Source organism: Gadus chalcogrammus, chromosome 11 (assembly GCF_026213295.1).
Source record: "Gadus chalcogrammus isolate NIFS_2021 chromosome 11, NIFS_Gcha_1.0, whole genome shotgun sequence".
Classification (NCBI taxonomy): Eukaryota; Metazoa; Chordata; class Actinopteri; order Gadiformes; family Gadidae; genus Gadus; species Gadus chalcogrammus.
Window position 1 is genome coordinate 20,988,066 of NC_079422.1, and position 25,388 is coordinate 21,013,453.

General features: G+C 46.0%; 4 protein-coding genes across 4 annotated transcripts; all 4 read right to left on the minus strand.

Annotated features, from left to right (window-relative positions):
• Window positions 1–677: 677 nt before the first annotated feature.
• LOC130391701 (C3a anaphylatoxin chemotactic receptor-like) lies at window positions 678–3,194 on the minus strand. Its single transcript, XM_056601951.1, has 2 exons — window positions 3,001–3,194; window positions 678–2,603 (listed from the first exon to the last, which is right to left on the minus strand). The coding sequence occupies exons 1-2, from the start codon at window positions 3,008–3,010 to the stop codon at window positions 1,525–1,527; spliced, it is 1,089 nt and encodes a 362-aa protein (XP_056457926.1). The 5' UTR covers window positions 3,011–3,194; the 3' UTR covers window positions 678–1,524.
• Window positions 3,195–3,584: 390 nt separating this feature from the next.
• Window positions 3,585–15,704, minus strand: LOC130391707 (chymotrypsin-like protease CTRL-1). Its single transcript, XM_056601960.1, has 7 exons — window positions 15,642–15,704; window positions 15,319–15,425; window positions 5,586–5,662; window positions 5,195–5,276; window positions 4,849–5,038; window positions 4,089–4,219; window positions 3,585–3,964 (listed from the first exon to the last, which is right to left on the minus strand). Exons 1-7 carry the CDS (start codon window positions 15,685–15,687, stop codon window positions 3,803–3,805), a joined length of 795 nt encoding a protein of 264 aa, XP_056457935.1. The 5' UTR covers window positions 15,688–15,704; the 3' UTR covers window positions 3,585–3,802.
• Window positions 15,705–17,263: 1,559 nt separating this feature from the next.
• Window positions 17,264–19,887, minus strand: LOC130391702 (C3a anaphylatoxin chemotactic receptor-like). Its single transcript, XM_056601952.1, has 2 exons — window positions 19,679–19,887; window positions 17,264–19,281 (listed from the first exon to the last, which is right to left on the minus strand). Exons 1-2 carry the CDS (start codon window positions 19,686–19,688, stop codon window positions 18,203–18,205), a joined length of 1,089 nt encoding a protein of 362 aa, XP_056457927.1. The 5' UTR covers window positions 19,689–19,887; the 3' UTR covers window positions 17,264–18,202.
• A 375-nt stretch (window positions 19,888–20,262) lies between these two features.
• LOC130391708 (chymotrypsin-like protease CTRL-1) lies at window positions 20,263–23,769 on the minus strand. Its single transcript, XM_056601961.1, has 7 exons — window positions 23,694–23,769; window positions 23,240–23,346; window positions 21,906–21,985; window positions 21,558–21,639; window positions 21,208–21,388; window positions 20,767–20,897; window positions 20,263–20,642 (listed from the first exon to the last, which is right to left on the minus strand). Exons 1-7 carry the CDS (start codon window positions 23,737–23,739, stop codon window positions 20,481–20,483), a joined length of 789 nt encoding a protein of 262 aa, XP_056457936.1. The 5' UTR covers window positions 23,740–23,769; the 3' UTR covers window positions 20,263–20,480.
• Between the last annotated feature and the right edge of the window lie 1,619 nt (window positions 23,770–25,388).

Sequence of the window (25,388 nt, forward strand, 5' to 3'; positions counted from 1 at the left end):
CGTTATGGTCCCTAAATACCCTCTCCCTCCGAATCCTGCATGCATGGTCCGCCAGAAGTGCCATATGGTGCAGCATTACCACGGCGCTCACCTCTGTATTTATAGGGTTACGGTAATAAGACTGACGAGAACGCCTTGGATAATCAGTTTGTAATTAATTACCCACGTAAAATGTTCTTGAACATAACCCCTTTTTAATGCCTGATTTGTCATGAAAAGCATCAAGAGTAACGGACAACGATTGTGATGAGTGTGGCTTGGTTTTTCACACTTGGGATTTAATTGACATTTGATCATGTGTTTACAGTGTCACATAAAAATATTATGTTATTGACACATGTTGGACAGATGCTTTATTCCATGCAGTCGCGCCGTCAGTGGACAGTATGGAGTGAAGGGATTAAATATAGAGAATTTCTTTTTATTTATATTCTAAGGAGATATTTCTGGAGTTATAACTGAGAAATAACGCAGTGGACTTAAATTATTCTGATTAGGATTTAACGCATGATACGGGTTGAAATTAAATTGATGAAGGGCGATGATAAAACATTATCGTTCTTCTCACTCTGCAATTCTTCGGTCTGACTTCAGTTCACCACCACACCGTCTGTGTCGCCAATTCTCCTTTTCCTCCTTTCCCGTCAAGTTGGTTTTTTATAGATCACAACCTTGGCGTGAAAAGTCACGTACGCAACTTTCAGCCCCGTTTTGTGCGTACGCAACGGTTATAAATGAGACCCGACTCCTGGCCATGGTAGAACTGGCAATGTTTAGCTGAATGCGTTGGTCTACTTTTATTTCTTTGGAAATTATGGTGGCCACTAGATGGTAGCACAGTACTTTTGACTACATACGTGGAGTCAATTTCTACATTTAAGTCAAATTTAGTTTTTTTTAAATCGTTGTAGCCCTACATCACCTTGGATTTGAGTGTTTTAATGCATGGAGGGACAATTTCGACATTTTGTACTTTATACAGTTTTTTTTTATGCATGCCAAATGAAATACCACGTTACTATATAGGTACTTTACCGTTAATTACAGTGTATGTATGTGTTCCCCAAATCAGTGGCTCCCAACAATTGACTTCCCGTGTGACACTAAATGGTCATCAGGACCTTTCGCGGACCGCCTCATGCCTTCAGCGCCCCCTTCATACACAATTATGCCGCAGGAAGGCCATGACCAACAATCAAGTCAAGTCATCAATTTGATATCAAGACAAATAATATGATGAACATTTTATTTTCCATCATTGACCGCAGTCTTTATAATGGCAGTCGACTGTCAAACAGCATTTAACAAAGATGTTACAGGTAGAACATTTAGAAACAAATACAATACAAACCATTCAGTGGATTGTGCAAATATAAACACTTCAAGAGCTTCAAGCACAATATTTAAATGCTTAATACAGGACGCTATGCTTCATAGGCCTTTCCTGGTAGCGGTCACTGTTGTAAATGTTTACTAAATTAATTCAGATAAATTCAAGCTAGGGGTTGGTCTGTTGTGGATTGTTTATTCCTCGCCAGTAGGAACTTGGGTGAAGGTTTCTGCTATGGTTGCAGATGTTTCGTTCTTCCTGTTAGCTGAACCAGACTCAGACCTCCTAAAAAGGCGTGAGATATTAGATCGGGAATTATTTGTAGCAAAGGACAGGTAGTCCTCAGCCAATGCAGTCTCCAGGACATGAAACAGAGATTGTTTGAGCTTCTTTATAAATTCATCACACATGAAGACGTAGAGCAGGGGGTTCAGGCAGCTGTTTACCGTGGTCAGGTTTGATGATAATGGTCCCAAAAATCTTCGAATTGTGAGAATTTTGTCCTTGTTGCCATATGCTTCTATATACTTATGCACGTGGTAGGGGACCCAGCATACTACAAATGCAAGGATAATGGCAATAATAATGCGGAGAGATTTCCTACTCTTAGCTCGGTTGAAGCGCCTCATTCGCATACCTATGGCCACATAAGACCCCGTTATGGCCAGCATGGGGATGAGGAAGCCCATGAAGAATTGGAAGTGAGTGAGGGCCAGTTTATTGGCCGTCTGGGACAGTGCACAAACAGTGAAATTCCTTCGTTCGTAAACACATCTAGAATGCCCATAGGGTATGCTGCAGGCCAGAGAAGCCAGCCAGATGCAAACACATATGAGCTGAGCTTTCCGGACGGTCCTGTGGTTCTGGGACCACACCACCACCCATGTGCACAGGCAGCGATCCACACTTATGGCCGTCAGGAAGAAGACGCTGGCAAACATGTTGCCGATGGCGATAACGGAGCTGAGTTTGCACATAAACCATCCGAAAGGCCATTGGTAGTCCTTGGCCAGGGAGATGATTAGGAAGATCAGAAAGCTGGTGAAGAGGAAGTCAGCCAAAGCCAAGTTGAGAAACCAGATTGAGTTGACTGTTCTTCTCATTCTGAAACCGGTCACATAGATCACCAAGCCATTCCCCACCGTTCCAAACAGGAACACCATACAAAGGATGATCATCGAAATTGTATTCATGTATTTATGAAGATTCGTTGGCCTTTGATTATTGGCAACTAGCGCTGCTAGTGTGACCGAAGTGAGGTTATCAGGTGAATCTGCCAGCAAAGAAAGGTATGGTTAGAATAGTGGCAGCCTTCCTTTATTTAAGGAGGGCTTCTAACAGCATATCATATCACTTGCAACATGCACATTTGAGACGCTTTAGGAATGCTTATCATGAGTGTATTTTTTCTAAATCATGTTTTGAGTATCTGGGTTTGTTTATAGTCACAGAGTTAGTTAATGGATACATTTTTTTGTTTGTTTCAAAGCAGTTATATTTAATGTTACTGTAGGTAAACATAAAAAAAACAGTTATACCTCAGGTAAGCATCTTAACAATAAAAAAACATTTCTATTTCATGTTACCAAAGAAAGACATTAAAAAACATTTATACTTCATAATACTCTAGGTAAACATAAATATAAAAAAATATGGTTTAGGCAAACTACCTGTTTCCATGTTTCTGTCGATCCACCAACCCTTGTCTCAACAGTACAGTCTCTCACCACTGAACAAGCCACTTAGCAAAGAGACTCCACAGTCCCTCCTACTAAGTCCCGGGCTACGCCCATACTACCGCTCTTCACAGGAGTATGGGTTGTTCAAAATATTGTGTTCATATGAAATCATATGAATCATCTCATGTTCATGTATGAAATACAGGATAAATGCATTTATGTTGCAAAAAATGAAATAATGGTCATAGTTCATATAAGTAGTAGTATTTGGGGTTCAGAGCAGAAATGTAGCTCATGGTTTCACATGTATGCAAAGAAGATGCCAAAAAAATGAAAATATGTCACAACTTTAGAGCCTATTGTGAAACACAATACACTTCATTGTGTTGTGACACTTGGTTGCCAATACACACAAGGGGTGCATCTTTCTGCTGTCAACTGGCCTTCAAAACAAAGCTACAATCTTCTTGGTCTAATCAATAGAAAAATCCAAAGAATTGAGTAGAGTCTCCCTGGTTTAAAATGAATTATCATTGACGTTATAATTATTATTCATATAATTAACCTTGGCCAACCCAGGTAAAAAACAAAACACTTGTTTGGTGGTTTCAACAGTTTTACTTGCAATGAAATTCAAGCATACATCACAATGAACACATGTGAACATTTGGCTCTCAAACGATTTAAACGACCACCGACTGATTTTATCTCTGAATGGATGTCGGTCCTACACCTCGTGACGTCCACACGCTGCTCACTCCCTCGGACACATGCTTCAGTTGGACTCCCCTCTTCAGTTGGACGCCACGGTCTGGTCGATCCAGCGGCGCAGGTACGACACGCGTGCGTACACGGCCGGGGTGCGCACGTTGCAGTTGCTGGTTCCCCAGGAGACGATGCCCACCTGGCTCCAAACGCCGCTCCTCTCACAGACCAGCGGTCCGCCGGAGTCGCCCTGGAGAGGAGACGGTACTGTTTAGTCGTCTGCTGCATTCGCTTCTCCTTCAGCTTGTTTACATCACAGAAGTGAAGCAGGCCGCAACCGTATCAATGTGTCATCATAACGTGTCCATGACTACCTGGCAGGAGGATACTCCAGAGGCTCCAGCGCAGATCATGGCGTCGGTAATCTTGTTCTGACCCCAGTACTGGCGGCACTGAGTGCTGCTGAGCAGGGGGAGGGAGGTCTGCTGCAGATAGCGAGGGCTGGCTGAGGATAGGATGAGGTATAGTGGATGAGGACTGGCTGTTAGTGAGATTAGATGGAGAGGATGACTAATGATTATCCAATACTTGATGATCTGTAATGGAGAGTGGGCAGCGATGTTAATATTGCATTTGCATTCACTACAAAGAGCTCTCGGCTCCCTGGGTGACACAGATTGAGGTTTGCTCGCTGCCTCTCTACCCATAACCCCTCCCTTCCTGTTCATCACATAAGACAACACATGAAGAACCCACAGAACCCTGGGATCAGTGCAAACTAGTTCTAGAGATTCAAACTGCCTTCTAATGTGGCTCTTTTGGTTCCTGAATCCGCTGATCTGAGTGTGCGGAGACCTTTGTCAGACGGAGGCCTATCTCAGACGGAGGCCTGTCTCAGACGGAGGTCTGTCTCAGACGGAGGCCTGTCTCAGACGGAGGCCTGTCTCAGACGGAGGCCTGTCTCAGACGGAGGCCTGTCTCAGACGGAGGCCTGTCTCAGACGGAGGTCTGTCTCAGACGGAGGCCTGTCTCAGACGGAGATATATCTCAGATGGAGACCTATCGGACAGAGGTCTATCTCAGACGGAGGTCTTTCTCAGACGGAGGCCAATCTCAGATGAAGGTTCGACTCACAGGTCTGGCCGGTCTTGCCCCAGCCGGTGGTGACGCAGCGGGTGCCAGCGGCGGGGTCGCTGCCGGGGGTTGCCAGACACACGGGGGAAACGCGGGACGACATCCTGGCTGGGGAGGCCAGCCTCAGCAGGGTGACGTCATTGTTGAAGTTCACCCAGGTCTGGTTGTTGTAGTAGGGATGAGTGATGGCCTACGAAGGAGGGGGGGGGACACCACAGGATGCAAACAGGGAGAGGGTTACCGGGACGGAATGGACGCTTTGGGTGTCGTAGAGGAGCTATGCCCCTGGTTTGAGTCAATGAGGAGCATCTTAGTGGCGGTCAGATGGGTAGAAAAGCCTTGTTACCCTGGCGATGGAGATGACCTGGATCTGCTCGGCGTTGGACTGGCGGTCGTGCTCTCCCAGGACGACGTGATGGCGACCCGGGCTACAGAGACGGAAAAAATAAGAACCATGAGGGTTCAGCAGGCGAGAGCTGGAAGAGAGAGAGAGCTGGGAGAGAGAGAGCTGAGAGAGAGAGATAGAGAGAGAGAGAGAGAGAGAGAGAGAGAGAGAGAGAGAGAGAGAGGGCTGGGAAAGAGAGAGGGAACTGGAAGGGAGAGAGAGAGAGAGAGAGAGAGAGAGAGAGAGAGAGAGAGAGAGAGAGAGAGAGAGAGAGAGAGAGCTGGAAGAGAGAGATAGAGAGAGAGCTGGAAGACAGAGCGAGAGCTGGGAAAGAGATGGATGCTGTACTCACGTGACGCGGCAGTGACCAGCGGTGACCACCCAGTTCTGGTTGATCAGAGAGCCGCCACAAAAGTGGAATCCACTTTCCTGAGTAGAGGATTCAGTCACATGGTCATATCATACACGAATGGATCGTAGTAGTTTCATCTGACTGTCACTGATCAAAATGAGTGTATTTGTATTATGACTGTTAGATGTATTTTCTTTTAAATGCTTTTATCGAAAGATGCTCTAGAGTAAATACAGGTGCATCTTATCAAGGAGCTGTGTGTGTTTGTGTGAGTGTGTGTGTGTGTGCATTGGACTAGCATTGGACTAGCTTAAGCCTGCAGGGCAAACTGGCAGTGCTACCCTTTGCAAACCACTCTGTGTCCCACTCTATCCTCTCAAATACGACCATTGGAGAGGACGTCCTTATCTTTTGCATTAAGGCCCGCTTACAGGTATTGACAACAAAATACAACCTGGCAATCTGGTATCCGTCACAATACAACCCACACTGGATCCTACATCCCACCCAGACACTAAAGAGACAATGGCTCATATCCTAAACGGCTGTAGCTTTTACAAAGGACTGTACATCGCCAGACATGACCGTCTGGTGGACTTGGTCTCACAAGAACTCAGACAAGTACAGGACAGAACAACACACATGTATAAGCACAGCACTGTGAAATTGAACTGGTTTGATCATAATTGTACTGATAACAACCTACTGTGTAACATCCCAAACACCCCAGACATTGTTTTCATTAACCAAGCCAGAAAATCAGTTATGTTACGTATTTTAGGAACACAAGCTGTATTTCCCTCACTTAACCAATAGGGGGTAGGACCAAACATATAAGCCGTAAATACTACACATAGCCACAAGGGAAAGCAGGACATTACTGAAGGCTGCAATAGATACTTTATCCACAGAGGGCAGCACCACAGACCAGACGAGGAAAACCGAGGATTACGTCCCACCGGTTCCTCTCCAAGTCTTCCGGTCCTCCGAGTCCATAAGAAAGCCTCCACATCGTGGCGGCAGGCTAGAACTCTCCCGGTAGCGATAGGACATAGGTGGGTTTATGTCTTGGATCAGCTAGGAGAATACTCTCGCACGTGCTAAGGCACATCTTCAATCTCTCTTTACTTCAGAGCATCAGTTTACCATACCGAAAATACTTTATACAAATAAAGTCTCTTTAAAGCTATTCCTTTGGATTCGAATACTTTCCCTGAAGAATTACGCAATAATTACCATCTTTGAAATAGGCTGTGCGTTTGATCTGTATATGGACACTTGCTTCACATCCAAGTTCATGAAATACCATTGGTAGAATGTATCACAGCTCTAGGATATAACTGCCAATTAATCATACTTGTGTTCGGATGTCTGGGGCATGTACACAAACGTGTGCTCCGAGGTCTGCAGATAGGTGGACTGCAAAAGGCTGATGCGAAAAGAGTTCTAAAATTCTGCTCAGTCTCAGCGACCATAGGCAGCCTCCACATCTGGAAGAGACGTTGTGTTGTCTATCCCTGAATGCCATATTGTCATATGCAATGCTTTAACCTCAGCTCAACCATCATCATTTCATCTCTACTCCTCTGCGTGCTTAAGCATTTTGCACATTCAGTGTCTGGTTAGTTTTCAGATTGAAACCTTCTAATTAATGTTTGGATCAAAAAAAATAAAGAAAACTTTGTTTTGCTTGTAGATCCAAATAAAATAATTTAAACCTGTGTGTGTGTGTGTGTGTGTGTGTGTGTGTGTGTGTGTGTGTGTGTGTGTGTGTGTGTGTGTGTGTGTGTGTGTGTGTGTGTGTGTGTGTGTGTGTGTGTGTGTGTGTGTGTGTGTGTGTGTGTATTGCCATCCTGCACCTGGGCTAGTACTGCACCCAAGCCGTCCAGACTGGCATCAGTGTATAGCTGATGCCAGTTCCCAGGGCCGTTGCTACGATTCCTGGGCCCCTAGACAAGATTTACTGATGGGCCCCCCTGCGCTGAATTGTTGGAGCAACAATTGAAAGGAGCAATTGTTGACGAGGGAGAAGTTGTTGACGGGGGGGGGGGGGGGGGGGGGGTGGCGCTATGGTAGTACTATGGGCTGGTAGTAAAATCTAAAAATATTATTTTTTATTTTTTTTTTATTTTTTTTTTTGTGGGCCCCCCCTGGGCTGTGGGCCCCTAGAATCGTCATCAACTTTCACCCCTTATCGACGGCCCTGCCAGTTCCTGGCATCAGCGAGTACAGTATATTAACTAAAACGAGTACAGTATATTAACTAAAAAGACTGCTTTTCCCCCCCCAGATCCCGAACAATAGACTCTGGCTAGAGCCGATATTCCCTGCCCCTAGGGGCACTGTGGGTTGGGGTGTACGTTGTGTTTTCAGTGTTTCCTGTACACAGAAGAAGAGACCAGGAAATAAAAGGGGCGAAAACATGGAGTTTGGCGCGCTCCTCAGCCCGAGGACACGAGGATTTATGCCTGGACGCCGACAACCCGGACCGCTCATCACTACCCGCTACCTCCAGAGGACTACGCGACCAGACTTCGCAAGCCAGGAAGGACCTTTCGGACGTACCTTCGTTTCCCTACAACGCCTGCGAGTCCCGTCAGAAAGGGACGTACTGTAGCGTTCAGCGTGTGCAGTGTGTAGCGCTCAGCGTGTGCAGTGTGTAGCGTTCGAGGTGTGCTGTGTGTAGCGTACAGTGTGTAGCGTTCAGCGTTCAGTGTTCAGAGTTCAACGTGTGCTGTGTCTATAGGCTTGCAGTGGGGGCAGGGTGTGCAACGTGTGCGGTGTAGTGTGTCGAGGTTGGCTCATGAAAGTATGGTTACGGTTATCCAGAGTACCAGCCTACCCCCTGGCTTTCTCCCTCCCATATTAAGTGATATGTAGATTTGACTTACTTGTGCTCTTTGTTTTATGACATTTTTATTAATAAAGCATTTCTGTTAATAATTGATACATCGACTGTTGTTGTGGTTTTTGGGGGAATCCTTAGTTAGGGGTTTGCGCGACACCTCTTTTGGCGTTGTCGGCAGGATCCCCCAATTCATCACAACAACATGTCTGTAGACCAGGGGCGTTGCTAGACCTAGAGTTTTACTGGGGCAAAGGCCCCCAACTGCCAACATTTTTTTTTTTACGTGTGCACAATATGAAATAGATGGATACAGAAGGATATGTACAAGCTTCAAAATCATTGTCACTGTCATATTGTAGGCTATATTAAAGCACTGGTAAAGGTAAAGACGCAAAGATGGATTCATGAGTACCGTACAATTATATTTATTTAAACACATACACATCTCAAAGATTTACAAATAAGGTAACTGACAAATAAACAAAAAGTCTCTTTATGACCTTCACCTCTTTATCAGGAGAAGTCTACACATCTATATTTATTTAGAAGCTGTGTGGAAACAGCATAATTTTGCCAGAACGACATGTACTAAAAAGGCAAGAAACAAGGTTTAAAACTAATAGAATTTCTGACTTAAGGTGAGGTGGCTCATTGCCACCAATCAACCTGGAAAATGTTATAGAACCATCAAAGCTCTTAAATGAAACTAAATAAGGCCATACACTACTGCATAGAGCCTTTTTTAATGATTCTTTTTTCACTATTAAGCTGTATCGCCGCGCCTTCATGGTGGCAAGGCGGTCAATAACGTGGCTTTGACTCACTTTGCATAGTTGCTCCTTTTCAATGGACAAAAGAGAAAGTTGGTGAAGCCTTCCTTGCCCCATGGTTGACCTAAGCCAGGTGTGGAGCCTTCTCGACACACTGAAAGATCGCTCACAACTACAACTGTTTACAGGAATTGTGAGTGCAATGATCTGAATTATCTGTGTCAGTGTTGGGAACATTGTTGGATCCATATATGTTAAAAACACCCTGTATATCCATAATTTCCTTTTTTGTGTTAAGGAAGTTTTTGTCCACTAAAACTTCCTCAAGTTTTGAAGACAGACAATTTTTCATTCATTATTCATTTTCCGCGTGTGTGCGTGCACGCATGGTGTGTGTGTGTGTGTGTGTGTGTGTGTGTGTGTGTGTGTGTGTGTGTGTGTGTGTGTGTGTGTGTGTGTGTGTGTGTGTGTGTGTGCTATAAAACTACAGGCTACAGACGCTCAGTATTGAAAAACTGGTGCTAATTATGTGGGCAACATTCTTTAACAGCAATCAAGTTGTCATTGTTTGTGTCAAACAAGTTGTGAATTTGTTGTAACGTTAAAAAAGGAGATGACTTACTCTGGGCTGTTTCCAGCTCCCGTGGTTTCCAACGAAACATGATCAACAAAAAAACAAGGAATTGAAAGCTACTTACAATATGCCTAGGTTACATTAATTTCCCCTGATGGCAGCAATGTTCCACTTTCAGCTGGAATTCACGGTAGGCCTACATCAAAACCACGTGTCTTCTTTAGATTTCAGTTCCCTTTATTTATTCACACAGTTCAGCAGCGGCATTTATTCAGAATCAGAGCCCAAATTAAAGCTGCATTTAGGGTGACTATCACTACCCAGCAGAAAAATAGATGCACTATAAATGGTTTTGTAGGCCTATAGCAGTCACGAACATGAGCATAGTTGTGGAAATGCTGGTGTTAGAAAACAAAGTTGACGGGAATTAAAGTGCTGCAAATCTAGCATTAAAGGTTAATTTAAGAAGCTTCTCACCAGTCATTTGTCGCCTGGTCGCAGTGTCGAGTTTTTTTTAAAGTAGTTCACTAGTCGTAGCGTGCAAATAAATTGCAGTGTCAGAATTCTGAGAATTTTGTCAGCATTCAGATTTCTCAGAATTCTCTTACACTGCAAATTAAAGCGCTACTACTAGCAAACTAGTTTCAGCGTGACTGGAGAGAACTTCCTTAAATTAACCTTTAATGCTAGATTTGCATCAACGCTATTGTGTGAATTAGTATGGTTCTCTTTCATGGAAGCCGGAAGTGGGAGATTCCTTATTTTTTTTACCATTATTGTTTTATTAACAAATTTCTCCTACAGGGGATTGATAAAGTTCTATCTAGACTATTGAACAGAAAGAAACACTTGGTCATACTTTACACACTTTACCACTGAAACATTCAGAAGAGTCACGTGGACGAATCCGTAAATAACTGATTTTTTTCATTGGTTGTTGCGTTAAATCTTACCCAGATACAATAGGGCTATTTTCTGATTGGCTTTTATGTAGCCCCTTTCGTTTTTTGATTGGCTGGTAAGAGGCAGGCTCGACTGAAGACTCCCGAGGCAGCAGGAGATGTACTTGATGAATCCTGTCGATTCCATAGCGAGTGCGGCGCTTCTGCAGATTAATTTAATAATGATCAATAGAATTTTACTGGGGCACTGGAGACTTTTACTGGGGCACGTGCCCCAGTAAAAAGGGGCTGACGACGCCTCTGCTGTAGACGGTCATGCTGAGTCCGAAGAGCATCCAGGGGGTAGCCAAGAACAGGCGTCTGTTAGACCACTAATGAACACAGTGATGATGCCATGGTTTATGATCTCTTCTTGGGTCCCTAAGTTCACAGGCGAGGACAACGGGCCTCCATTTAGCAAATGGCAACCTAAAGTAAGGTCCTACCTCAGAGCACAGGGATTAGACGCTAGTCAGACAGTAGACTTTGTGCTAGATGCGCTAGAAGGTAAAGCTCACCGACAAATCATGTTGCTTCCCCCCGAACGGAGACAGTCAGCGGAAACTATTCTGGCGGAGTTGACCAAATTATATGGAGACACTAGGACATCATCCATCATCCGTGCAGACTTTTTTGCCTGTAGACAAGAACAGGGGGAGGGAGTGGAAACTTTCACGTTGCGTCTTTGTGAGTGTTTCTCCAGATGGCAGAGGAGCTCCCCCGACACCACAGGCCCTCGAGACGAGGTCCTGAAGGACCACTTCGTTAAGGGCCTAAGGGAGGGCCCACTGAAGATCGAGCTGGAGCGACATGGCAGACGTAACCCTACGGTGACCTTTGGAGCTCTCTGCGTCGAGGCCGAGGCAGTGGAGAAGGAGACAACCAGGAGGGAAACGCTGGCTTGTAGGGCCTATGTGGCCCCCACCACCACAGCCTCACCCCAGGGACCCATCCCTCCATCGGAGTGGGACCGGCTGAAAGAAGCTCTCCACGCCGAGCTGAAACAGGAGATACAAAGCCAGGTGTCCCTCCTGGGCATGACCATTGTAGAGGAGATACGCAGTCAGTTACAGCAGGAACCAGCCCTGGCCCCTCGAAGTAACTACCAGCCTACCCGGGGAGGACAACCGACGGGACGAGAGACCCAATCATTCCAGTGGGATGACCAAGGGCGCCCCCTATGTGCTGAGTGTGGAGTCGCTGGCCACGTTCAACGTTACTGCCCACGACGACGTTCCAACCGGTCGGGTTTTCCTGCTCCTCGGCCACTGTAGGGCAGGTGACCGAAGAGGGTAGCCCCAGCGAGACCCTAGACAAGCCCTCCTTGGTGGGCCAATGCCCCGAAGTAGAGCTGATGATCCATGGGGTTAAAATTCCCTGCATTTTGGACACGGGTTCCCAAGTGACTCTGTTTAGTTACTCCTTATTTCAGCGCTGCGTGGCTCCAGAACTGCTACAAGACCCGGAAAGGATCCCCTGGCTAACCCTCAAAGCCGCCAACGGACTGCGGATCCCCTACGTAGGATATGCAGTGTTAGACTTTGCCGTTGGAGGGATCGAGGTCAAGAACAAAGGGATAGTGATTGTAGAGGACAGCTGTATGGGCACAGAGTATGGCCTTCTAGGGATGAACGTGATCAAAGACTGTTGGGAGAAGCTTTTCCTAAATGGCCATCCTGGGGAAATGGCGTTCAAGTCCACCGTACCCCAAGCCTCGGTCAAGGCGTGGGACAAGGCATTTGCCGTACGCCCGTCTTGGAGCGACCGAACAGAGATGGGCTGCCCAACTGGCCAATTTCTCTTACGACATCAAGTATCGGCCAGGTGCCTCTAACCAAAATGCAGACTTGTTGTCCAGGCTCCCAGGGGCCCTGAGTGCAGATGTCCAGGTGACGGAGGACAGAGCGGAGGCCACCCCTGCTGAACCCCCGACCCACCTGGGAGACCCAGAAGAGACGCCCTGGTTGGAGTGGCAACGCCAGGACCCCGACCTCCAACAGATCTGCCTCTGGGTAGAAGTGGGCACTCTACCACTGGACCTGGACAAGCGTTCCCTCTCTCTCCAGATGCGCCAACTACTGCGTGAGTGGGACCGACTGAAGATGGACAGGGGTCTCCTGATGAGGCAGGTGCTAGAACCTGATACTGGGGTGACAGGCCTCCAAATAATCCTCCCGCCTAAGTGCTGTTTTGAACTTTGGCTGGAGTACCACCGGGCCGCGGGGCATAGTGGAGTGGAGAAGGTCCTGTCCATTTTAAGACGACGGTTCTTTTGGCCAGGAATGAGTAGGGACGTCCGAGTGTGGACGCAAGAATGCCCTACGTGCCTTGTAAGTAAGGCCGGCCCTGAGATTCGTGCACCCCTGCAGTCAATAAAATGTAGCTACCCCTTTGAACTAGTAGGGCTAGATTACCTATCCTTGGGGAGACCGGCTGATGCCTTCCCATACATCTTAGTTATGACTGACTTATTTTCCCGCTACGCTCTGGCAGTACCCACACGGGACTAGACAGCCACAACCACGGAAAAAGCTTTATGGACAGCCCTAATCCAGCCGTTTGGGTGTCCAGAACGAATTCTGACCGACCAAGGGGGCGCCTTCGAGTCAGCATTGATGCGTCAACTCTGCGAGTTGTATGGCTGCACAAAAAGTCGTACCACCCCGTATCACCCCCAAGGGAACGGGGCATGTGAGTGGTTCAACCAAACAATTCTGGGATTGCTGAGCTCACTGGATCCCACGGACCACCCGCGATGGCATCACAAACTTCCAGCCCTGATACAAGTTTATAATAACTCTGTACATGCAAGCACAGGGATGACCCCCCACTTTGTTCTGTTTGGACGCCATGCCAGACTACCGATTGACATGATCCATGGAGTGACCCCGCCCCAGCGGCGAGGTGACCTCGAAGAATGGGTCCACCAGCACCATAGTACCCTGATGGACGCTTACGCCCGAGTGCAGCGAAACGTCTCCCGCCGGCAGGCGTGGGACCAGAAACGGTACAATAGACGGGCATTGGCTGTTCCTCTGCTACCTGGCGAGCGAGTGCTGATCAAGAACTTCCGCAGAAGGGCGCGGGGGAAACTGACATCAAGGTGGCTTCCTACACCTTATGTTGTGCTAGATCGACCACGGCCAGAACAGCCCGTCTACCTCATTCGTCCGGAAGGGGAAGAAGGGCCCACTCGCACTTTGCATCGGAACAACCTCCGCCCATGCCCAGCAGGTGTGCTGGGCAGCCCGCAGGTAGAAGAGGAAGGCCCACCTGGGGCCAATGTGGATGTCCCACCCCAGTTCAATCTTCCCAGTTTCCTAGTGCCCCCGTGCCCCTCCCGTCCAGCCGTCACTGGTGTCTCGCCTAGGGCAGTACACCCCACGCTACCCCCCGGTCGTTTTTCCCCTATACAATCCACCTCCATTCCCATAGGTCCTCCAAGGCCTTCCTTAAGCATCCCCACAATGATGCCTCCTCACCCCCCTACTGCCCGACCCTTTGAGTTAGGGACCCAAGGTAGGACCACTGGGGGGGGACCAGGGTTAGTAAGTGATAGGAATGTTGTTAACAATGATTCGTTGTTGATTAATGATAGGAATGTTGTTAATTATGATCCGCTGTTGGTTGATGATGAGGATGTTGTGTTAAATGATGAGGTATTCGTGTCCACTGATTCGGAAGCGGACCAGCACACAATGGGGCCTCGTCGCTCCCAGCGAAGCAACTTTGGGGTACGACCTACACGCTATACTTGATTCACCAGGTCGGGCGACCATGGTTAAAGGGGGGGGGGGGGGGGAGTGTCGCGGAAGGCGACTAAAGGGGGGAACAGTATATTAACTAAAAAGACTGCTTTTCCCCCCCCAGATCCCGAACAATAGACTCTGGCTAGAGCCGATATTCCCTGCCCCTAGGGGCACTGTGGGTTGGGGTGTACGTTGTGTTTTCAGTGTTTCCTGTACACAGAAGAGACCAGGAAATAAAAGGGGCGAAAACATGGCGTTCGGCGCGCTCCTCAGCCCGAGGACACAAGGATTTATGCCTGGACGCCGACAACCCGGACCGCTCATCACTACCCGCTACCTCCAGAGGACTACGCGACCAGACTTCGCAAGCCAGGAAGGACCTTTCGGACGTACCGTCGTTTCCCTACAACGCCTGCGAGTCCCGTCAGAAAGGGACGTACTGTAGCGTTCAGCGTGTGCAGTGTGTAGCGTTCAGCGTGTGCAGTGTGTAGCGTTCGAGGTGTGCTGTGTGTAGCGTACAGTGTTCAGAGTTCAACGTGTGCTGTGTCTATAGGCTTGCAGTGGGGGCAGGGTGTGCAACGTGTGCGGTGTAGTGTGTCGAGGTTGGCTCTTGAAAGTATGGTTACGGTTATCCAGAGTACCAGCCTACCCCCTGGCTTTCTCCCTCCCATATTAAGTGATAGGTAGATTTGACTTACTTGTGCTCTTTGTTTTATGAAATTGTATTAATAAAGCATTTCTGTTAATAATTGACCCATCGACTGTTGTTGTGGTATTTGGGGGAATCCTTAGTTAGGGGTTTGCGCGACGTGTGTGTGTGTGGGCGTGTGGGCGCGTGGGCGTGTTTGTACCTGGAGGGACACCTGCCAGGGCCAGGACCCGGACACGGCGTTCTGTCCGTTCACAATCTTGTTGTCTTCTTCTCTCACCTGGGGCCTGATGGATGGCATCCCACACCCTGAATACAACAATACGTGGTCAACACAGACGCCCCCACACACCCTGAATGCACCCATACGTGGTCAATACATGATCAATACAATACATGGTCACCACGTCGCCTTGAATGCGTATGACACACACACATCATAGCATACGCCGTAACTCTCCATATTTGCACCATGTTAACACGAAGCTAACATTGTGAGCATTGATGGAAGACTCTAGCACTCACCAAGGCCAGAGGCCACCAGAGCGAAACAACTGAGCATCAAAAACATGACTGCAGTAGACTGTATTCCACGTTTGTGATTAACCCCCCGTTGAAGCCCTGCTTTTATAGCTGCCCACAAACCCTCCCTGGGTGATATGTGCAGCAGTCCACATGTTACCTCAGAGATAGCGATGGGAAAGCGCTGTGTAAGGTCTAGCGGTACACAGCTGGGGTGTCGTTCAAGGCCCGCAAAACAGAAGAACATTGCACAATAACTCCACAGGAATTGGAACATTTGTGGTCAGAAAATAAGATATGTAAAACTAAGCTGTGTGCTCTTTGCAATGTACTTGGATGAACAGTTATGATATGGAGAGCTGAATGATGTCCTCTGTGTATATGGATGACCATTTAGTCTGAATTTAAGGTATATCAAGCTTTATTAGGTATTATGTATTAAGTATTGGAGCATTATGTATTATGTATGATTCCTAATGTGAAATATTTGTGATTTCTTTTCTGCTGCTGTTACTCATCCAAAGCATGTTTAGTATAACTTTAATGTCCCAAAAGGGAAACCAGATGAGATACAGCGAGAGCATCAAGATCCTCAAGGAGATGAAGGAGATGTACGATCAATGAGTGTGATTGTACATCTCAACCACTAGGGGGCGACAACAGACGGAGACGGAGTAATGGGATATTAGTCCACCATGAATCACAGCCACAAGGCAGCTGCCGTGGCTTCTAGAAGATTGACCAGTATATTTCGAGCCTTCAGCCTTAAAGAGCTGATATTGGATTTGGCCCTTGGGAGAAATGGGTGTTCCCATTGAGCTGAGATTGTTTTGCTGTATAAGATATATTGGATAGTATGTGCTGTGGTTAGTGACCAAGTAGATCCAACTAATTTCAATATATTTCCCCAGAAACATTGATGATCACCCCTGCTACATCCAGGTGCTAAACCACTCCCATGAGAAAATAATTATCATGGGCTTGATATACAAACAACATGCAAACTAGCAATGGGGACTAATGCCGAGGTCATGAGAGATTCAAGGAATAGCATGTTTTAGTTGTGCTCGTTAACGTATATTTAAACAGAAAAACGACGTATGGGCTGCTGCTCGATGCTTTTTGTATTTTTACATGAATTAAAAATAAATGTTTACAAATATTCTGTTCATTGCCACGCCTTTCAAGTGGAGGATGTTCTTAAAATATGGCGGAAATTAAACACTAGATGTAGTTGGCATCATTTGCAAGATAATTTCCCACTCTATAATATACAGTATTCTACACTGAGACCGATCGCATTGACTCAGCCCCGAAGAGCTGCTTCAGAGCCCATCCTAGTAGACTGGGTTCAGACAGAGCCCATCCTAGTAGACTTGGCTTTAGTAGGTTCTTGTTGATATCTAAAGGTGAAATATTATACCATCAGGTTTGAGAGTGATTAGCTGTTCAGTTTTTGAAAATCGGCCTCTTCTGACATCACTAGTGTGCGTGTCTCCCTAGATGTATGACGGATATATGAGCAACGTTTGCTCCAGTCCATAGGCTGGTAGACTGATCTATCCAGCATACATCTAGGTGGACACGCCCACTTGTGATGTCAGAATAGGCAGATTTCCAAAATGGCTTGTAACGGCTAATCGCACTCACCTTTATTAGGACAAGTGCTGAATTAAAAGGGCACACTGGAGTATAAATGGCAGATGGAGTCGTTGCGTATATCATGTCCCAAATTAACCCTAAAAGTCCACCGTTTCCATTCCTCCGAATGAGAACATCCTGGACTCCTGGCCATGGTATAAATCTGGCAATGTTTAGCTGAATGCGTTGGTCTACTTTTATTTCTTTGGAAATTATGGTGGCCACTAGATGGTAGCACAGTACTTTTGACTACATACGTGGAGTCAATTTCTACATTTAAGTCAAATTTAGTTTTTTTTAAATCGTTGTAGCCCTACATCACCTTGGATTTGAGTGTTTTAATGCATGGAGGGACAATTTCGACATTTCGTACTTTATAGTTTTTTTTTATGCATGCCAAATGAAATACCACGTTACTATATACTTTACCGTTAATTACAGTGTATGTACCTAATGTGTTACCCAAATCAGTGGCTCCCAACAATTGACTTCCCGTGTGACACTAAATGGTCATCAGGACCTTTCGCGGACCGCCTCATGCCTTCAGCGCCCCCTTCATACACAATTATGCCGCAGGAAGGCCATGACCAACAATCAAGTCAAGTCATCAATTTGATATCAAGACAAATAATATGATGAACATTTTATTTTCCATCATTGACCGCAGTCTTTATAATGGCAGTCGACTGTCAAACAGCATTTAACAAAGATGTTACAGGTAGAACATTTAGAAACAAATACAATACAAACCATTCAGTGGATTGTGCAAATATAAACACTTCAAGAGCTTCAAGCACAATATTTAAATGCTTAATACAGGACGCTATGCTTCATAGGCCTTTCCTGGTAGCGGTCACTGTTGTAAATGTTTACTAAATTAATTCAGATAAATTCAAGCTAGGGGTTGGTCTGTTGTGGATTGTTTATTCCTCGCCAGTAGGAACTTGGGTGAAGGTTTCTGCTATGGTTGCAGATGTTTCGTTCTTCCTGTTAGCTGAACCAGACTCAGACCTCCTAAAAAGGCGTGAGATATTAGATCGGGAATTATTTGTAGCAAAGGACAGGTAGTCCTCAGCCAATGCAGTCTCCAGGACATGAAACAGAGATTGTTTGAGCTTCTTTATAAATTCATCACACATGAAGACGTAGAGCAGGGGGTTCAGGCAGCTGTTTACCGTGGTCAGGTTTGATGATAATGGTCCCAAAAATCTTCGAATTGTGAGAATTTTGTCCTTGTTGCCATATGCTTCTATATACTTATGCACGTGGTAGGGGACCCAGCATACTACAAATGCAAGGATAATGGCAATAATAATGCGGAGAGATTTCCTACTCTTAGCTCGGTTGAAGCGCCTCATTCGCATACCTATGGCCACATAAGACCCCGTTATGGCCAGCATGGGGATGAGGAAGCCCATGAAGAATCGGAAGTGAGTGAGGGCCAGTTTATTGGCCGTCTGGGACAGTGCACAAACAGTGAAATTCCTTCGTTCGTAAACACATCTAGAATGCCCATAGGGTATGCTGCAGGCCAGAGAAGCCAGCCAGATGCAAACACATATGAGCTGAGCTTTCCGGACGGTCCTGTGGTTCTGGGACCACACCACCACCCATGTGCACAGGCAGCGATCCACACTTATGGCCGTCAGGAAGAAGACGCTGGCAAACATGTTGCCGATGGCGATAACGGAGCTGAGTTTGCACATAAACCATCCGAAAGGCCATTGGTAGTTCTTGGCCAGGGAGATGATTAGGAAGATCAGAAAGCTGGTGAAGAGGAAGTCAGCCAAAGCCAAGTTGAGAAACCAGATTGAGTTGACTGTTCTTCTCATTCTGAAACCGGTCACATAGATCACCAAGCCATTCCCCACCGTTCCAAACAGGAACACCATACAAAGGATGATCATCGAAATTGTATTCATGTATTTATGAAGATTCGTTGGCCTTTGATTATTGGCAACTAGCGCTGCTAGTGTGACCGAAGTGAGGTTATCAGGTGAATCTGCCAGCAAAGAAAGGTATGGTTAGAATAGTGGCAGCCTTCCTTTATTTAAGGAGGGCTTCTAACAGCATATCATATCACTTGCAACATGCACATTTGAGACGCTTTAGGAATGCTTATCATGAGTGTATTTTTTCTAAATCATGTTTTGAGTATCTGGGTTTGTTTATAGTCACAGAGTTAGTTAATGGATACATTTTTTTGTTTGTTTCAAAGCAGTTATATTTAATGTTACTGTAGGTAAACATAAAAAAAACAGTTATACCTCAGGTAAGCATCTTAACAATAAAAAAACATTTCTTTTTCATGTTACTAAAGAAAGACATTAAAAAACATTTATACTTCATAATACTCTAGGTAAACATAAATATAAAAAAATATGGTTTAGGCAAACTACCTGTTTCCATGTTTCTGTCGATCCACCAACCCTTGTCTCAACAGTACAGTCTCTCACCACTGAACAAGCCACTTAGCAAAGAGACTCCACAGTCCCTCCTACTAAGTCCCGGGCTACGCCCATACTACCGCTCTTCACAGGAGTATGGGTTGTTCAAAATATTGTGTTCATATGAAATCATATGAATCATCTCATGTTCATGTATGAAATACAGGATAAATGCATTTATGTTGCAAAAAATGAAATAATGGTCATAGTTCATATAAGTAGTAGTATTTGGGGTTCAGAGCAGAAATGTAGCTCATGGTTTCACATGTATGCAAAGAAGATGCCAAAAAAATGAAAATATGTCACAACTTTAGAGCCTATTGTGAAACACAATACACTTCATTGTGTTGTGACACTTGGTTGCCAATACACACAAGGGGTGCATCTTTCTGCTGTCAACTGGCCTTCAAAACAAAGCTACAATCTTCTTGGTCTAATCAATAGAAAAATCCAAAGAATTGAGTAGAGTCTCCCTGGTTTAAAATGAATTATCATTGACGTTATAATTATTATTCATATAATTAACCTTGGCCAACCCAGGTAAAAAACAAAACACTTGTTTGGTGGTTTCAACAGTTTTACTTGCAATGAAATTCAAGCATACATCACAATGAACACATGTGAACATTTGGCTCTCAAACGATTTAAACGACCACCGACTGATTTTATCTCTGAATGGATGTCGGTCCTACACCTCGTGACGTCCACACGCTGCTCACTCCCTCGGACACATGCTTCAGTTGGACTCCCCTCTTCAGTTGGACGCCACGGTCTGGTCGATCCAGCGGCGCAGGTACGACACGCGTGCGTACACGGCCGGGGTGCGCACGTTGCAGTTGCTGGTTCCCCAGGAGACGATGCCCACCTGGCTCCAAACGCCGCTCCTCTCACAGACCAGCGGTCCGCCGGAGTCGCCCTGGAGAGGAGACGGTACTGTTTAGTCGTCTGCTGCATTCGCTTCTCCTTCAGCTTGTTTACATCACAGAAGTGAAGCAGGCCGCAACCGTATCAATGTGTCATCATAACGTGTCCATGACTACCTGGCAGGAGGATACTCCAGAGGCTCCAGCGCAGATCATGGCGTCGGTAATCTTGTTCTGACCCCAGTACTGGCGGCACTGAGTGCTGCTGAGCAGGGGGAGGGAGGTCTGCTGCAGATAGCGAGGGCTGGCTGAGGATAGGATGAGGTATAGTGGATGAGGACCGGCTGTTAGTGAGATTAGATGGAGAGGATGACTAATGATTATCCAATACTTGACGATCTGTAATGGTGAGTGGGCAGCGATATCCCGTTAATATTGCATTTGCATTCACTACAAAGAGCTCTCAGCTCCCTGGGTGACACAGATTGGGGTTTGAGGTTTTGCCCGGCCTGTCTCAGACGGAGATATATCTCAGACGGAGACCTATCGGACAGAGGCCTATCTCAGACGGAGGTCTTTCTCAGACGGAGGCCAATCTCAGACGAAGGTTCGACTCACAGGTCTGGCCGGTCTTGCCCCAGCCGGTGGTGACGCAGCGGGTGCCAGCGGCGGGGTCGCTGCCGGGGGTTGCCAGACACACGGGGGAAACGCGGGACGACATCCTGGCTGGGGAGGCCAGCCTCAGCAGGGTGACGTCATTGTTGAAGTTCTGGGCGTTGTAGTAGGGATGAGTGATGGCCTATGAAGGAGGGGGGGGGGGGGGGGGGGGGGACACCACAGGATGCAGACAGAGAGAGGGTTACCGGGACGGAATGGACGCTTTGGGTTTCATAGAGGAGCTATGCCCCAGGTTTGAGTCACTGAGGAGCATCTTTGTGGCGGTCAGATGGGTAGAGAAGCCTTGTTACCCTGGCGATGGAGATGACCTGGATCTGCTCAGCGTTGGACTGGCGGTCGTGCTCTCCCAGGACGACGCGATGGCGACCCGGGCTACAGAGACGGAAAAAATAAGAACCGTGAGGGTTCAGCAGGCGAGAGCTGGAAGAGAGAGAGAGCTGGGAGAGAGAGAGCTGGGAGAGAGAGAGAGAGAGAGAGAGAGAGAGAGAGAGAGAGAGAGAGAGAGAGAGAGAGAGAGAGAGAGAGAGAGAGAGAGAGCGAGCTGGAAGAGAGAGATAGAGAGAGAGCTGGAAGAGAGAGATAGAGAGAGAGATGGAAGACAGAGCGAGAGCTGGGAAAGAGATGGATGCTGTACTCACGCGACGCGGCAGTGACCAGCGGTGACCACCCAGTTCTGGTTGATCAGAGAGCCGCCACAAAAGTGGAATCCACTGGTTTCCTGAGTAGAGGATTCAGTCACATGGTCATATCATACACGAATGGATCGTAGTAGTTTCATCTGACTGTCACTGATCAAAATTAGTATATTTGTATTATGACTGTTAGATGTATTTTCTTTTAAATGCTTTTATCGAAAGATGCTCTAGAGTAAATACAGGTGCATCTTATCAAGGAGCTGTGTGTGTTTGTGTGAGTGTGTGTGTGTGTGTGCATTGGACTAGCATTGGACTAGCTTAAGCCTGCAGGGCAAACTGGCAGTGCTACCCTTTGCAAACCACTCTGTGTCCCACTCTATCCTCTCAAACACGACCATTGGAGAGGACGTCCTTATCTTTTGCATTAAGGCCCGCTTACAGGTATTGACAACAAAATACAACCTGGCAATCTGGTATCCGTCACAATACAACCCACACTGCATCCTACATCCCACCCCCGGCACTAAAGAGACAATGGCTCATATCCTAAACGGCTGTAGCTTTTACAAAGGACTGTACATCGCCCGACATGGTCTCACAAGAACTCAGACAAGTACAGGACAGAACAACACACATGTATAAGCACAGCACTGTGAAATTGAACTGGTTTGATCATAATTGTACTGATAACAACCTACTGTGTAACATCCCAAACACCCCAGACATTGTTTTCATTAACCAAGCCAGAAAATCAGTTACCATCTTTGAAATAGGCTGTGCGTTTGATCCTTATATGGACACTTGCTTCACATCCAAGTTCATGAAATACCATTGGTAGAATGTATCACAGCTCTAGGATATAACTGCCAATTAATCATATTTGTGTTCGGAAGTCTGGGGCATGTACACAAACTTGTGCTCCGAGGTTTGCAGATAGGTTGACTGCAAAAGGCTGATGGGAAAAGAGTTCTAAAATTCTGCTCAGTCTCAGCGACCATAGGCAGCCTCCACATCTGGAAAAGACGTTGTGTTGTCTATCCCTGAATGCCATATTGTCATATGCAATGCTTTAACCTCAGCTAAACCATCATCATTTCATCTCTACTCCTCTGCGTGCTTAAGCATTTTGCACATTCAGTGTCTGGTTAGTTTTCAGATTGAAACCTTCTAATTAATGTTTGGATAAAAAAAAAAGAAAAGAAAACTTTGTTTTGCTTGTAGATCCAAATAAAAGAATTTAAACCTGTGTGTGTGTGTGTGTGTGTGTGTGTGTGTGTGTGTGTGTGTGTGTGTGTGTGTGTGTGTGTGTGTGTGTGTGTGTGTGCGCGTGTTTGTACCTGGAGGGACACCTGCCAGGGCCAGGACCCGGACACGGCGTTCTGTCCGTTCACAATCTTGGGGTCTTCTTCTCTCACCTGGGGCCTGATGGATGGCATCCCACACCCTGAATACAACAAAACGTGGTGAACACAGACGCCCCCCCACACCCTGAATATATAAATACATGGTCAACACAGACGCCCCCCCACACCCTGAATATATAAATACATGGTCAACACAGACACCCCCACACACCCTGAATATATAAATATTGGTCAACACAGACGCCCCCACACACCCTGAATGCACCCATACGTGGTCAATACATGATCAATACAATACATGGTCACCACGTCGCCTTCAATGCGTATGACACACACACATCATAGCATACGCAGTAACTCTCCATACTTGCAACATGTTAACACGAAGCTAACATTGTGAGCATCGATGGAAGACTCTAGCACTCACCAAAGCCAGAGGCCACCAGAGCGAAACAACTGAGCATCAAAAACATGACTGCAGTAGACTGTATTCCACGTTTGTGATTAACCCCCCGTTGGAGCCCTGCTTTTATAGCTGCCCACAAACCCTCCCTGGGTGATATGTGCAGCAGTCCACATGTTACCTCAGAGATAGCATAGGGAAAGCGCTGTGTAAGGTCTAGCGGTACACAGCTGGGGTGTCGTTCAAGGCCCGCAAAACAGAAGAACATTGCACAATAACTCCACAGGAATTGGAACATTTGTGGTCAGAAAATAAGATATGTAAAACTAAGCTGTGTGCTCTTTGCAATGTACTTGGATGAACAGTTATGATATGGAGAGCTGAATGATGTCCTCTGTGTATATGGATGACCATTTAGTCTGAATTTAAGGTATATCAAGCTTTATTAGGTATTATGTATTAAGTATTGGAGCATTATGTAATATGTATGATTCCTAATGTGAAATATTTTTGATTTATTTTCTGCTGCTGTTACTCATCCAAAGCATGTTTAGTATAACTTTAATGTCCCAAAAGGGAAACTTGTCTTGCAGTCAGGTACACATGAAAAACACAATATACACAAGGACACACGACAAAGAGATAGACACAGGATAATATAAGTTAAAAAACGGTCATACTTATGTAGTCATCAGATTCAAATACATTTACAGGTATGTGCAAAGAATTGTGCAAATTGAGTATTGCGCTAGGAATAAAATAGTTTTTGGTCCTATTGGACTTATTATAGAAAAGAGGGACTTTTAATATTATAGTCTCCGGCCTGAGGGAAGGGCCCCAAATGAACAATGAGGGGGTGATTTTTACAGTCCAATATAGTCATTGTTTTCTGAGTAACCTACTTGTGGATACTTGTGGACAGCCAATCAACTTCGCATCCACCTTCACAATATGGCTGAGGTTGTTTCTGTCCCTAAGGCTGATGCCCCCATATCAGGCAATACAAGAAAAAGTGAGAACAGATTCAATAAAAGATGTATAAAATAAAGACAACATAACCTTATCGACATTGAAAGAATTAAGCGTCCGAAGGAGGTACCATCGTTGTTGCCCCTTCTTGCAAATAGCATCAGTATTAACGTCAAATTTGAGTTTATTGTCTATCATTGTTCCCAGACATTTATACTGGTCAACCATCTCTATGCAGTTTCCATATATGTAAGTAGGTGGAGGAGAACAAGATGGTTTCTTCTAAAATCAATGGCCATATTTTTTGTCTTTGAGATGTTAAGCTGAAGAAAAAAACAATTGACAAACTCATCAGCATGTCCTTGAATAGCCGACTCTATATAAAGAGACTCACCAGTATAGCCTCAGCATTATAGGAATCATACACAACATTCAAATCCCAATGCATTCATATCAATGGAAGATGGAAGATGGCAGCCGGCTCTGTGATGTGACAGGCAGGGAGGAGAGAACACATGATGACTAGTGATGGGTCGTTCGCGACCGAATCAGTTCGAATGAATGAATCTTTAACAAGACCGAACCCAACTGATTCTTCTCTCTCATTCGTCTCTTTCATTCTCAGACTTGACTCCTCCCAGACCCACTAGTCGCTTACTCGCTGTTCGTTCACTGACTGTGAGCGGTGAAGAGGGAAGAGGCTTAGTGAGCGAACGTACAATAATATGATTCAAAATCAGGGAAATGGTA